General features: G+C 36.0%; 1 protein-coding gene across 20 annotated transcripts in view; it reads left to right on the top strand.

Annotated features, from left to right (window-relative positions):
* Window positions 1-8,150, top strand: part of CYRIA (CYFIP related Rac1 interactor A) — a 53,182-nt gene extending 45,032 nt beyond the window's left edge. For 16 of the 20 annotated variants that reach the window (XM_015859431.3, XM_015859427.3, XM_085542201.1 and 13 more), the window contains 5 exons: window positions 55-171; window positions 265-344; window positions 2,589-2,715; window positions 4,684-4,754; window positions 6,074-8,150. In XM_015859431.3, the coding sequence (XP_015714917.1) occupies window positions 55-171; window positions 265-344; window positions 2,589-2,715; window positions 4,684-4,754; window positions 6,074-6,137 (459 nt within the window). In that variant the 3' untranslated portion in view covers window positions 6,138-8,150. Of the gene's footprint in view, window positions 1-54; window positions 172-264; window positions 345-2,588; window positions 2,716-4,663; window positions 4,755-6,073 lie in introns of all 20 variants that reach the window. The other 4 variants (XR_014944256.1, XR_014944257.1, XR_014944255.1 and 1 more) reach the window with 1 other exon arrangement.
* Window positions 8,151-12,683: the final 4,533 nt, after the last annotated feature.

The raw sequence follows: 12,683 nt of genomic DNA, 5'->3' as shown, positions 1-12,683 counted from the left end.
CTGTCAAGATTTTAAGAGTTTAACTAACTATTTTTTCTCATGTATTTTTCTCAGCTAGACATCGAGAATGAAGTCAACAATGAAATGGCCAATAGGATGTCCCTGTTTTATGCAGAAGCAACACCAATGCTGAAAACACTCAGTAATGCAACTACACATTTTGTATCAGAAGTAGGTAATGGGAGAGAAAAGGGCACAACACAGAGACAATCTTAATTTTACAAGGCGATGTACTCAGTAATGATTCTTTTTTAACCCTTCTAGAACAAAACATTGCCAATCGAAAATACAACAGACTGCTTGAGTACTATGGCTAGTGTATGCAAAGTCATGTTGGAAACACCGTAAGTTTTATCTTAAATCTTGTTTTTCTGGTATATGATAGTTATTACCATGTTTATTTATCTCCATCTGGAATAAACAGGTGTTGTTTTTTTCCAGATGATTTCCTGCATGCCTTAAGTTGCAGTCACACTGATGTACAAAGTACAATCTTTCCCTAGAAAGTTTTGCCTCCTATTTCAACCACCTGATATATTTTTTCATAAATCAGTGCTGCATTTTATTAGGGAGGGTCTGTATTTCAACAAAGCTTAACATACAAGTATAATCTTTCATAGGCTTTGGTATCTGTATGGTCTAACCACAACTATCGGGCAACTACTGTCTCTTGCTCATCCTGCAAAACTATTACTCTGCTTACGAGCCAGATTTTGGCTCTTCGAATAGCTCTTCTCCAGAAAATGCAAAGACTATTTTGAGGATCGAATCATAAAATGGCTTGGGTTGGAAGGGACTTTTAAGATCATGTAGTTCCAGCCCCCTTGTTACAGATAGGGACACCTCCATCTAGACCAGGTTGCTCACAGCCCCATCCTGCCTGGCCTTGAACACCTCGAGGAGGGGTGGTGGGGGGCATTCACAACCTTACTGGGCAGCCTGTTCCAGTCTCTCACCACCCTCACAGTAAAGAATTTCTTCCTAATATCTACCCTAAATCTACCCTCGTCCAGTTTGAAGCTATTTCCCTTTGTCCTGTCACCATCTGCCCTTACAAAAGTTTCCTCTCTCAGCTTTCCTATAGCCCCATTCAGGATCATTTGAGTAGATCTTTTTCAGATACATCCATCTTATTCCGGCTATGAAAAAATTCAGCTGTATGGAAACTATATATTCACTTATTTAATCAATTGAATTATAGCTGATAAAGTTATTACTGTTTAGCTGCACTTTAGTCATATTTTTTTAAGTTAGATGTCTCTTCTGAGTGAAAAACAGGTTAAAAGATTCAGGATAGTCTTCCTGTCTTTGAATGGTTTGCTCATAGCTATGTAGAGAGTAGAGTTCCTGAGCTTACTATGAACGTTCATGAAAATTCAGATGTGCACACAGTGGATGGGAATTATCTCAAAATCCTGTGGCATCTTAGAATGAGTCACTGAAAATACCTCATATGTGTAAGCTCTAAGTTGTGAGTTGCCTACCAGTAGATAAAATTGAGTTTATTATCCACTGTTATTTTTAATTGTCAGATAATCAGACATTTTCACATCTAAATTTCTATAGCCTTTAAACCCGGTCATGTTACAATGCTGGTATATATAGCTCTAAATCAGAGGCTGAAATCTGAAGTCACTGTAAGCTGAGAGACAGTACAGCTCTTAGAAACTTTAATTTTATGTTTAAATAAAATTTTATATTGAAAACTAGTGAATAACAGTAGACAAATCTACGTGCTATCTACTTAAATAATATTTGTTCCAAGAATCATAGAATCACCAAGGTTGGAAATGACCTAAAAGATCATCCAGTCCAACCGTTCACCTATTACCAATATCTCCCACTAAACCATGTCCCTCAACACAACATCCAGTTTTTAAGAAGAATGGTGCTTGCCATTTTTCAGGCATTCTGCTTTTCTGTTATATTTACTTCTCTGTGTTAGTTTTAGGTGATAGAGCTGTGATAGGGACTGTCTTAACTGTATCATCCATATTCTTATTTTGCAGTTGAAAAGTCAAATAGAAACTCTTTGGAATGAGTTCAGTCAGTTGCCATATAATATACCTCTACTTTTTAGATGCCTGGTGAACCTGGGTTGTTGAAGTTGCCTATATACTTCCAAGAGCGATGTCAGTAATTATGAACCCAGGTGAAAGCTTGTACTTAAAAGCTGCTGAAATTAGATTTTGCCTAAATGTTGCTTGTTTCAAAGTAGGAATTTAAGCAAAAAGAGTAGTTTTCATTTGAGGTCCCATATGTTGTGTTTCTAAGAAAAAACAGAAGTATGATGAATCTCCATCATATTTTATCAACTATGCAGCACTTCAGCAAAAGTTGCTGGCCTCACAGAAACAAGGGTATGAACTGGGAGGGTTTGGTAAAACAAGATTTAAATATCTATTTGCTTTCTAACCTTTGTAAACTGACAGAGACTTGTGCAATGTAAAAATCTTCAAAATTTTGCAAAGATTCTTCTTGTACTACTTTTAAGTACAATGTTTAGGTTTTGTTCCTTCATAGTCTTGTTTGCAAAACTGTACAGTTAAAAACAGTCAAGACATTTTTTTCCTCCCATTGTTTTGCAGAGAGTACAGGAGTAGATTCACCAGTGAAGAGACTCTTATGTTCTGCATGAGAGTAATGGTGGGAGTTATCATACTGTATGATCATGTTCATCCCGTGGGAGCTTTCTCAAAGACATCAAAGATTGATGTAAGAATGACTTTTATTAATATCACATAGGTTTGAGAACACCAGACTGTGGATTTTTTCCAGCACAGACTTATTACTTTTTATAAATCATTTTAATAACTTTTGAGTGGCAAAACTTAGAATTTATCTTCACCTGTTTCCTTTCGTATATCAGCTTGTTTGAAATTAAAATAGGTATTTGTATTTTCTCTCAGTCACGGATACTCATTTGTCTTTGTTATCACTGCTTTTCTGCCAGCTGTATGGTTACACTCAAATAATTCTGCGTTACAGCTACCTTTGAATAAGTTCAGTAGTCATAAGCTTTTATTAATCATGTAATCTTTATGCTGAGATTTTTGGTTCTAGCTCTGTTGTAAATAAGCAACTATTCTATATTGTCTCCGCTTAGCCTGAGATCTAAAGTAACAGGACTGAAATCCTACTGTTGTAATGCTAATAATGAGCCTTCAGTTTTAGTTTTGGCATGACCAGTCACAGTAGAAGCAACCTTATATTTTCATCTGAGATATTGCAAGCACGCACAAAAAAAGTATTCTTTTTGTGCTGCATGATTTTACTAACCTAAATCTCATAAAGCATGTCTTTCACAGAAATGAGCTGTATTTCATGGTTAGTACTTCCCTTTACAAAATAGCCTACTTCTAAAGAAAATATATAAATATATGTATATATAATATTATTGTGCTTCACGGCACTGGGTCTTTGTTAGCATTTTTTATCTGCAGATACCACTATTTTACCACATCCCTTTTTTGACTCTGCTTAACAGAGGGAAAGATACGTCAGAAAGAGGTGAATTGATTTGCTCAAGGTCATGCAGCAGATAGAGCCTGGGAATTGAATGCAGACTTCCTGACTACTAATGCAGTCTCTTGCCTACAGAGACAACACAAGTAAAAGTTTTCACAGGACTGTGTATACAGTGTGTGTACTTCTCGAATTTACCGTAAAGCCTTGTAAGCTTTCATTATATTTAATGTAAATGGAACACAGAAAATTAATAACTTTTTTTTTTTAAAATTGAGTGCATGGTCCCAAATCTTAATTTGTTTAATTAGTGCATTATTCTCTTTAAAATAAATACAACTATTTGTTTTACTATGATGAACAGTTTTGTTTTCCAAGCCATTACTTCTTATTAGTTTTACCTGGACCGGCTTCTGGATAGCTCCTAGATGTATACATAGCAATGGAAGAAATAGGTACTTCCAGAGCATGATTAACTACAACTGAAATTACATACTGAATAGTTTGGAGGAATTTATTATTCCTCTCTATGAACTACATAGGGATTCTGTAGACTGGATCAGATGAGTTCTGTGTCTGCTTTCTCTGCTTCATTTTTTCAGCCTGATTTTTGTACTCTCTCAAGCAGATGTTCTTTCACTGTGGGGTTTTAAATCGGCATCAGGGTCTTCTCATCTCAGATGAAGTTAGAAACTACTAGTTATGAAACAAAGTGTAAGCTATCACAATTTACAACTAGAGACCGAATACTGAAAATGTATTCATTGTGTACAATTATAAAAGTAGAAGTTGAAACATTTCTTACAGTTTCTAAGAGCTGTGACAGGGAACTGTTATTAAAATCCTGGTGATTCTTTATGTGCGTATCAGGTGTTCTTGGATTTATTTATTTTTTAAGTTTCAGTTGAGTAAATTACATGTGAGTATATATACATACGCGTATATATACATATGAAATACATATGAAATGTACATATATACATTTCATTTACAATTTAGTATCTACACATATTTTTTTAAGGAGATTATATTTTAATTATATTTTAATTTTTTAATTGAACATCACTTTAAGTAAGATGCCCATTAATTAATTCATATAAAGCAATGTTAACATTCAGTAGGAAAATAAAGCCGCCTATCTTTGGTGAAAGTTTTCCTTGTTTTCAGCTAGTGCAATTCATGTATTATTGTTCAGTAGTGGCATGCTTCTGTTCGCAGATGAAGGGTTGCATAAAAGTTTTAAAGGAACAACCACCTGACACTGTGGAAGGACTTCTGAATGCTCTCAGGTATGTATGGAATCATTGTTTGATTCAGCCTTAATTTTTTTTTCCTCCTAATTTTTAAAATTTTAAGACTTTTTAACCTTATAATCTTCTTCAACTAAGAAAATTGTCATTTGGGGTTTGGCTTTATCACCTGGGGTTCTCTTAAGTTATATTCTTCCTCTCAATTTCATTTCACTTTTATAAGCAATGATTATTGATACTGGAAGTCATAATCTCTATCAGTGATACTTAAGCAAACGTTCATCGAATTACCTAATTTCTCGTACTATTTATACTCCCCTTTTTTCTTTCATTGGGATCAAGTAAACCATTTTATTTTTGTTTAATGATGCAACTTGAAGAAGACAGCTACCCAAATCCTAGTCCTGTAGCTGAGAGTTAAAAGTGCTGTCTTGGAAAACAAGACACAATGATGTGACTCCTCTGAAACTCAGAAAGGGGTACCAAATTTTTTACAGCTGTGTTGAATTCTTTAGCTGTTGAGTGCTTGGATAGACCAAGAACTACTGCCTTAACCACCTCTGCTTTTGCTTATCATATCTTTTGAATTAAAATTGATGTGGAGTTAAATCCTACAGCTATCAGATGTCTTTTGAGCTTGCATGATGATTGATTTCCCTACCTACATACACAGTAGAGAATATGTTTGGGTTTAAATGGAAGAAACATGCTAAAAGCTCTTTATTCCTCCTAGGATATTCCTAAATGTGCAGCTCAGCACCAAATAGAGTTCTGGTTTAAAAAACAAACAAACAAACAGAAAATTCTCTATTTTATAAGGTACGAGGGTACTGGACCTTTAAGACAGATTCTTAAAATGAAGCTTTTAGGTTCTGTCAAAATTCAGTCCAGATTCCTAAATCTGTTTAGTAGGGGTTTTTTACCTTATTTCTTATGTCATCCCATTAATTGTATTTCTTTTGAGGATTTAAGGGAAAGAAAGAGAATTCTACAGAATCAAGTGCTGTTCTTGAAATAAGATGATTTGACTTCAATTTCCTGCTGTATCACAGACACTGTATTAGGCCGCAGACCTATCTTTTAAATTGACACTCTTGCTGCACTGACATTGCTACAGTTGTTGGCTCAAGGCCAGGCTTTAGCCTCAATTCTCCACCTGTTAACAAAGAATAATTTCTTGTAAGGCATATTTAGAAGATAAAGAGCAGCAGACGATAAGTAATTCCAGTGATCAGTGAGTAAAGGAATATAAATGCATCTTTGTGTAAATGAACTCTATTGATTTCAGCCAATGATTTTTTTAGACTTCTAAAATCCATGCTTGTTTTATTAATACTGTTTTAATTTGTAATTTCTAGGTTCACTACAAAACACCTGAATGATGAATCTACTTCCAAACAAATCCGAGCTATGCTGCAGTAGTGTCTTGAGACAAGTTAGATGTTTGTATTGACCACAGAAGATGTGTATGTTTACATAATTTAATACAGTTTGATGTTAATACTTGTGTGCATTTACATAACCATTTTCTTCACATTGCTAAAATATATAAACCTGTAGTCATAACCCAACTGACTATATATAATACAGGCTATGTTTATATGCTAGCCTTTATCTTTTGACCTTTAGAATACTTTTTTTACTTAGATAGTTTAGCTGAAACAGTTTATCTGTGCATTTTAATTCTTAAATGCCTTCTCTGGAAGATAAAATGGAAATCAGATAAACTGAAATGTCAAAGCTGCCATAGGAGACAAACTTTAAAGAAGGAGAAAGTTAATAAAAGAGAAAGTAAAATCATAGGTATAGGATAATACCTGAATGTTCATCAGCCTCATTTTAATATGTTGTTTTTCCTGTAATTAGTGGAGATCTATCTAATTTTAAGGGTTATGTGCTGGCTAACATCCAAAAACGTATTGCAGAAGAGGTCATTTTGCCTCTTTTAATATGTATAGCCTGTTCTTTTCCACCACTGGGAAAATTAATACTCTTTTTCAGAAATTATATAAATAAATATAAAATGTGTTTCAAGACCATTGCTGGATTTTGAAAATTCTGATTAATTTTATTAGATTTAGAAAGGTGAGGGAAAATGCTTGTCTTGACTTTTAAGGAATGGATTTTTGCAGTGTAAATACATCGTGGTAAACATCTGTTAGGGACAGCTCTACCTGCTAAAGAATTATTTTATTTTATTTTTGCTAATACAAAATTGAATAAAGCAGAACACTCTTCTGTAGCAGCAGACTTCCCTTCTGTCAAATTGGCCTCATTAGACTAGGGATGATATAAAGTTTCAAGACCTGAGCTGTTCCTAGGCACTCTTATCAATTTCCTTGATAGTAATATTCATCAGCTGATTCACAATCAGCACGGGTATGTTTCAGCTCACTGCTTTTCACTGTTTTTCTAGATGTGATTGATGCTTCAAGGAGTTGATTTCCTTCCTCAGTTGTTCTTACTTTCTAGAAATTTCTCCAGTAAATGGAATAGAAATATTTTGCCAAAAGCAGCAAAGTGTTTGTGCTCTGTTAAATGTCTTCTCTGAGTGATCTGCAATTGCTGTACATATTCTTGCAGAGGTCACATTCTGAAAATATGTTCATTTGTGTACTTTGCATATATGCATGAAAACTCCAGTGCTTGTGCACAGGTTCAGATTTGTTTATTCTTCTGTAAATCAGAGGTTGTGTGCTGTCACTGGAATTTTCATGCTTTTCATTTCTGAAAATATTAACTGTAAGAGTTTGAAGATGCATTTGGTCTGTTGAAACTCAACTGCACTGTTACAAACTTAGTCAGAACTCTGTCCTTAAACAGTATTACTATCATAAGTTTAGGATTGCCTTAGAAGTTATTCATGAGCAGAATTACCACTATGAGGTTTCTCAGATGTCATGAGAACCCACAGACGTCAGCATTATACATATAATGATGCAGGAAAGCACAGCAACTGTAGAGTTCATTTTGTAGATCTGCAGTTTTAGCAGATCACTATGTTATCATCAAGAACAGAATTAGAAATTGCTCGTTGTTTTTCTGGAAGCAGTGATCACACTTCTATTTTATAGCAGTAAAGCCCCTGTGCAAACTCCATTTTTAATGGGGAGACATTTACAAATATATATTAAAGGAAATCCTGTTTTGTTCATAGTTACTTTCAGTTAGGTAAATCAAGATGAACTACAGATCATTCTATCGACTTTTGGTATATAACGTTAATACATGCATACCTGCAGTCATTTGTCAAACAATGAAGTCTTTAAGTCGCCCAGAAGAAAGTTATTCATCACTTGTGTAATAAAAATGTAAAATTTAAAGCATTCTACAAGTTGTCATGTGCTGTTTGCTGAAACCACTGAATTTCTTTGCCTGCTGTGATGTTTTTGTACAGAAGTTTGTTGGAAATAATAAAAAGTTTGGTACAGTAAACATTGGCACTGTCTGTATTTAGACAACATTAAAAAGTTGAGAAGGATTTCATTTGTTTTGGATCTGACTTATAGTAGGCTCACTTTTATATATCCAGTGTATAGTTTCTTTAAACATTGTTTGAAATATTTCACTTGCATTCCACACTGATACAACTTCAAGTTTGTTAAATGGTTCCTGATTTTTTGACAGCTAGTGTCAGCTGTCTGTCATTGTGACCAGGGGAAGTTGTTGATAATGCTTTACATAGCGGAGGAGATAAGCCATAGAATCATAGAATCACCAAGGCTGGAAAAGACATCCAAGATCATCCAGTCCAAACATCCACCTGTCACCAGTATTTTCCACTAAACTCACATCCCTCAGTGCAATATGTAAACTTTTCTTGAACACCTCCAGGGTCAATGCAAACATCCAACCTGAATCTCCCTTGGCACAACTTGAAGCCATCCATGAAATGTGTATCTGCACATTAGCCATCCCTAGGCTGTGGTGGATATTTCAGACTGCCGTTATAATCAGTAAGATCACCAGAGGATGGTTCATTTCATCTTAAGTGCAAACGAATTCCTCTTAGAAGAGAGGCTTTGTAAGCTAGTGGTCAGAGTTATTTATCTTCATTTTGGCAATGCTTCTTCTGTGACTCATCATTACATAAGAATACATAAGATCATATCTTAATGAGAGATCATATCATAATGAGAGCATTTTGAAATTGGCATAAATAAGTATGACTAGTTTGCTCTGTGGCAGAAAAAGGGGCTATTTTAGGTTGATGTGAATTAGAAAGACTAGAATAGCTGCAAAAAAAAGAAAATGATGGATTTAATCTTTATTCAGAAGCATAATTCATAACCTCAAGGCTTTCTGCTGCTACTGAGCAGCTGTCAAAAAGCACAGTCACTAGGAGTTTATTTACTGCTATGCAACGAGTAGCATCACTCATATAAACTATCTAATGTTTTCCATGTACTTAGAGAGCAACAAAACATCATCTCTGTTGCTTTCTCTGTTGTATTTCTGCTGAACTTAGACTGGTATTTAGATGCAAGTAGTATATAAGATGACACAGGTCATCTTATGTTTTACATATACACTGATTTAAATAAAGTAAGTCATAAATTCGTCATATAAAATGATCTCTTTCCCCTTTCCATTTCCTTCTTGAGAAGCTCAGTGGAATCAATATATTCCTACAGAAATACAGCACCAGTACAGGTATGCAAGTGTTCAGAAATACGGCATCTTTTATTCATCCCATACCTAAGTTTTGAAACATCTCTACAGGCTGTAAAGAAAACCTGTCTGAATATCATCTAGTCCAACAGTCTTCCCTTTACCATACCTACAGAAAACTACTAAACTGTATCTCCTAGCTCCCTATGCAGACACTTCTTGAACACTGCCATTGATGGCGACTCCATCACCTCCCTGGGCAGCCATTCCAGTGCCTGACCACTCTCTGAGAGAAAAAGTTCCTTCTTATGTCCAGTCTAACCCTCATCTGATACAACTTGTGGCCATTTCTTTGGGTCCTGTTTGTTGCCTGGCAGAAGAGGCCAAGACCTTCCTCATCACAACCTCCCTTCCGGAAGTTGTAGAGTGCAATGAGGTCTCCTCTGAGCGTCCTCTTCTCCAGGCTAAACAATCCCAGCTCCCCGAGCCGCTCCTCATAATACTTGTGCTCCTGTACACGTGGAGGAGGTTATTCTTCTGTAGATGTAGGACTTGATGGCTTCCATTGTTAAACTTCATAATTCACTAATCTTTTTGAGATTCTCTCTCAATAGCAGCACAAGCATCTGGTGTATCAACCACTCCTCCCAGTTCTGCTTCATCTGCTAAATTCCCACCCCACCCTTCAAATCATTAATGATGTTAAACAGTATTGGCCCCAGTATCAACCACTGGGGTACACCACCAGTGCCTGGAATCCAGAAGGATTTTGTGCTGCTACTCACCACACCTTTGAGCCTGGCAGTTCAGCTATTTGCCAGTATACCTCACTGTCTTGTTATCTGTATTTCAGCAGTTTGTCTGTGAATATCATATGGAAGGTACTGTCTTATGGAAGGTACTGCCTTGCTGAAGTAAAAAATAAGCAACACCCACAATTCTTCATTCACTAGGCCAGTCATCTTGGCATAGAAAGCCAGCAGGTTTATCAGACACAATATCCAGATTATCAGTCAAGCAACCTCTTGTCCAATTTTACGTTCAGAAATTGTTTCCCAGAGGATTTATTCCATTAGATTCCCATGGACTGTCAAGCTTATCAAGTGAATCCAAGAAGTCTGTAGTTCTCTAAAGACTGCTTGCAATTCTTGAATTGATAATTAGCAGCATTTGTTTTCATCCTATCTTCAATGATATCTCTCAGCTCTTAGCACTGATGGCGCTTCCCATCAGGTCATATGGATCTGTGTAAGTTGAGTTTGTTTAAATACTTCCTAACCTAAACCTCCTCCACTTAGAGTAAACTTTTATTCCAGACTGAGATTTCTGAAAGCAATTCCTACCATCAAAGACGTGGGCAAAGAAAGCATTGAGTTCCTTGCCTACATTCTTTGTAGCCAGGTCTTCTATGACATTTAGCAATGGGAATATGTTTTCTGTAACCTTACTTTTGCTGCTGATATTCTCTTAGGAGCCCTTTTGGTTGGCTTTCATCTCAACCACATTTAACTCCAGGGCAGCTTTGGTCTTGCTAGGTCACTTCTCCCTTTTCCCTCTTCTTGCAAGCTGCTTTAAGTTAGGCTTGGCTTCCTGCTCAACAGGACCTTTCATTCTTGAGCTTGGATGAGGTATTCCTTCATCCGCCAGCTTCCCTGGGTTCGTCTTCAGGAATGTAACCCATGCAATCCTTCTACCCAGAGCCTTTAAGAAAGAAAAAATAAATAAACAAATAAGAATTTTTGGAAAATCCCAAATTTAATCTTTCCTGAACATCACTTTATGGTTTTATAGTTGAGCCCACGCTTTAAAAATTACTTGTGTTCTAAAAGTAATAGAAATTCACCATTCGATGAACATAAAATATCAAGAAGCACAAATCTTGCTGATTCCAAATGTTAATATCTTTAAGAGCCTTTTAATTTGCTTTAATAGTAGCCCACTAATTGCTGTTCTCTTTCTGCAGATGGCTTCTCTTATACAGAACTCCAGAACCTATGGACATTGAGCCAGTGAGCTGAAACAGTGACATGATTACAATTCATCAATAACTAAATAAAACTCAGTTCAGTTTAAAAGCAAATTTAATAGATGTAATATTTTAAGCAGCTACAGACTAAAAACTAAAAAAGGTGAATTTCAAATTGCCAAATAGTCCAAATTCTGAAAACCTGATTCTCCTTTGCATCAGTTTGACACAAACGTAACTCGATTGCAAAAGAGCTGCTTCTGATAGACACGGGTGTAAATGATATCCTTTGTGTTTTTTTCAGTTGTGGCCTTTGACCCCAATTGCTTATTACTGAGCAAATCGAGTCTTCTGCTAGTGCAGATCAATGACGTAACTCAATAATCTTGCAGAGATCTGACTCGTGATTGCTTTGAAATTAAAACTAAAAAGAACAGTGCAGTAGGTATTCTAGAAAGTCAATACGTATATAGTTAACAAAATAGACCAACCAGACACTAATCCCTGGTTTCAAGGGGGGATATGTCATGAGTTTTCAACTGATCTTAATTTGGGTCCATTCTGGAATTTTTACTTAGGAAATTTTTAAAAATTATTAAAAATAATAAAAACAGAACTTGTCCTCTCCTCCTCACTCAATAATAATTGAGATATCGTACTAAAAATCTGGTTATGAGAGACTAGCAAGCAAACATTTATGTATATTTGCTCTTGGAATTTTCAGTCCAGTTCAGTACATGCTATTTTCATATAGAATCATAGAATGTCTTGGGTTGGAAGAGACCTCAGCAGTCACTGAGTTCTAACCCCCTTGCTGCAGGCAGGGCCGCCAACTTCCATATGTAATACTAGACCAGGCTGCCCAGAGCCCCATCCAACCTGGCTTGAACACCTCCAGGGATGGGGCACCCACAGCCTCTCTGGGCAGCTGTTGCAGCACCTCACCACTCTCATAGTAAAGAAAGTCAATTTTTCCTGGAGTGTTCTTCCATTGGCATCACCATTGTATTAGAAACTTATGCTGGAAGAATTCCTCTGAAACATCTTTTATTGGCTTTGTGGGTCAAGAGGCATCAGAATGAAATATGGCATTCTAGACTTTGAAGTGGCGGGTCATTTACCTCCCTGATCTGGAAAGCAGGATGAAAACAGTTTGTGATCAGAGCTGCTAAAAAAGACCATCTTACCTTATTTTTAATGACATTATTTTTTTTTATTTTTTTTATTTTTTTTTTTCATTATCATCTCCTTTCAAATTTAGAAAATGCAGTTTTTCTTGTGTTAGGAGCATATAAATTCTTTCTTTATTTGGGTTGGCCTGACAGGCCATTTGAAGCATAGCCTTCTGAGTCTGACCTGCCATGTCTTGACAAATAGAGGTGGCAGGTGTT

Source organism: Coturnix japonica, chromosome 3 (assembly GCF_054131305.1).
Source record: "Coturnix japonica strain WE chromosome 3, WE-NBRP24, whole genome shotgun sequence".
Lineage (NCBI taxonomy): Eukaryota > Metazoa > Chordata > Aves > Galliformes > Phasianidae > Coturnix > Coturnix japonica.
This window is presented reverse-complemented; position numbering and strand designations above follow the sequence as displayed.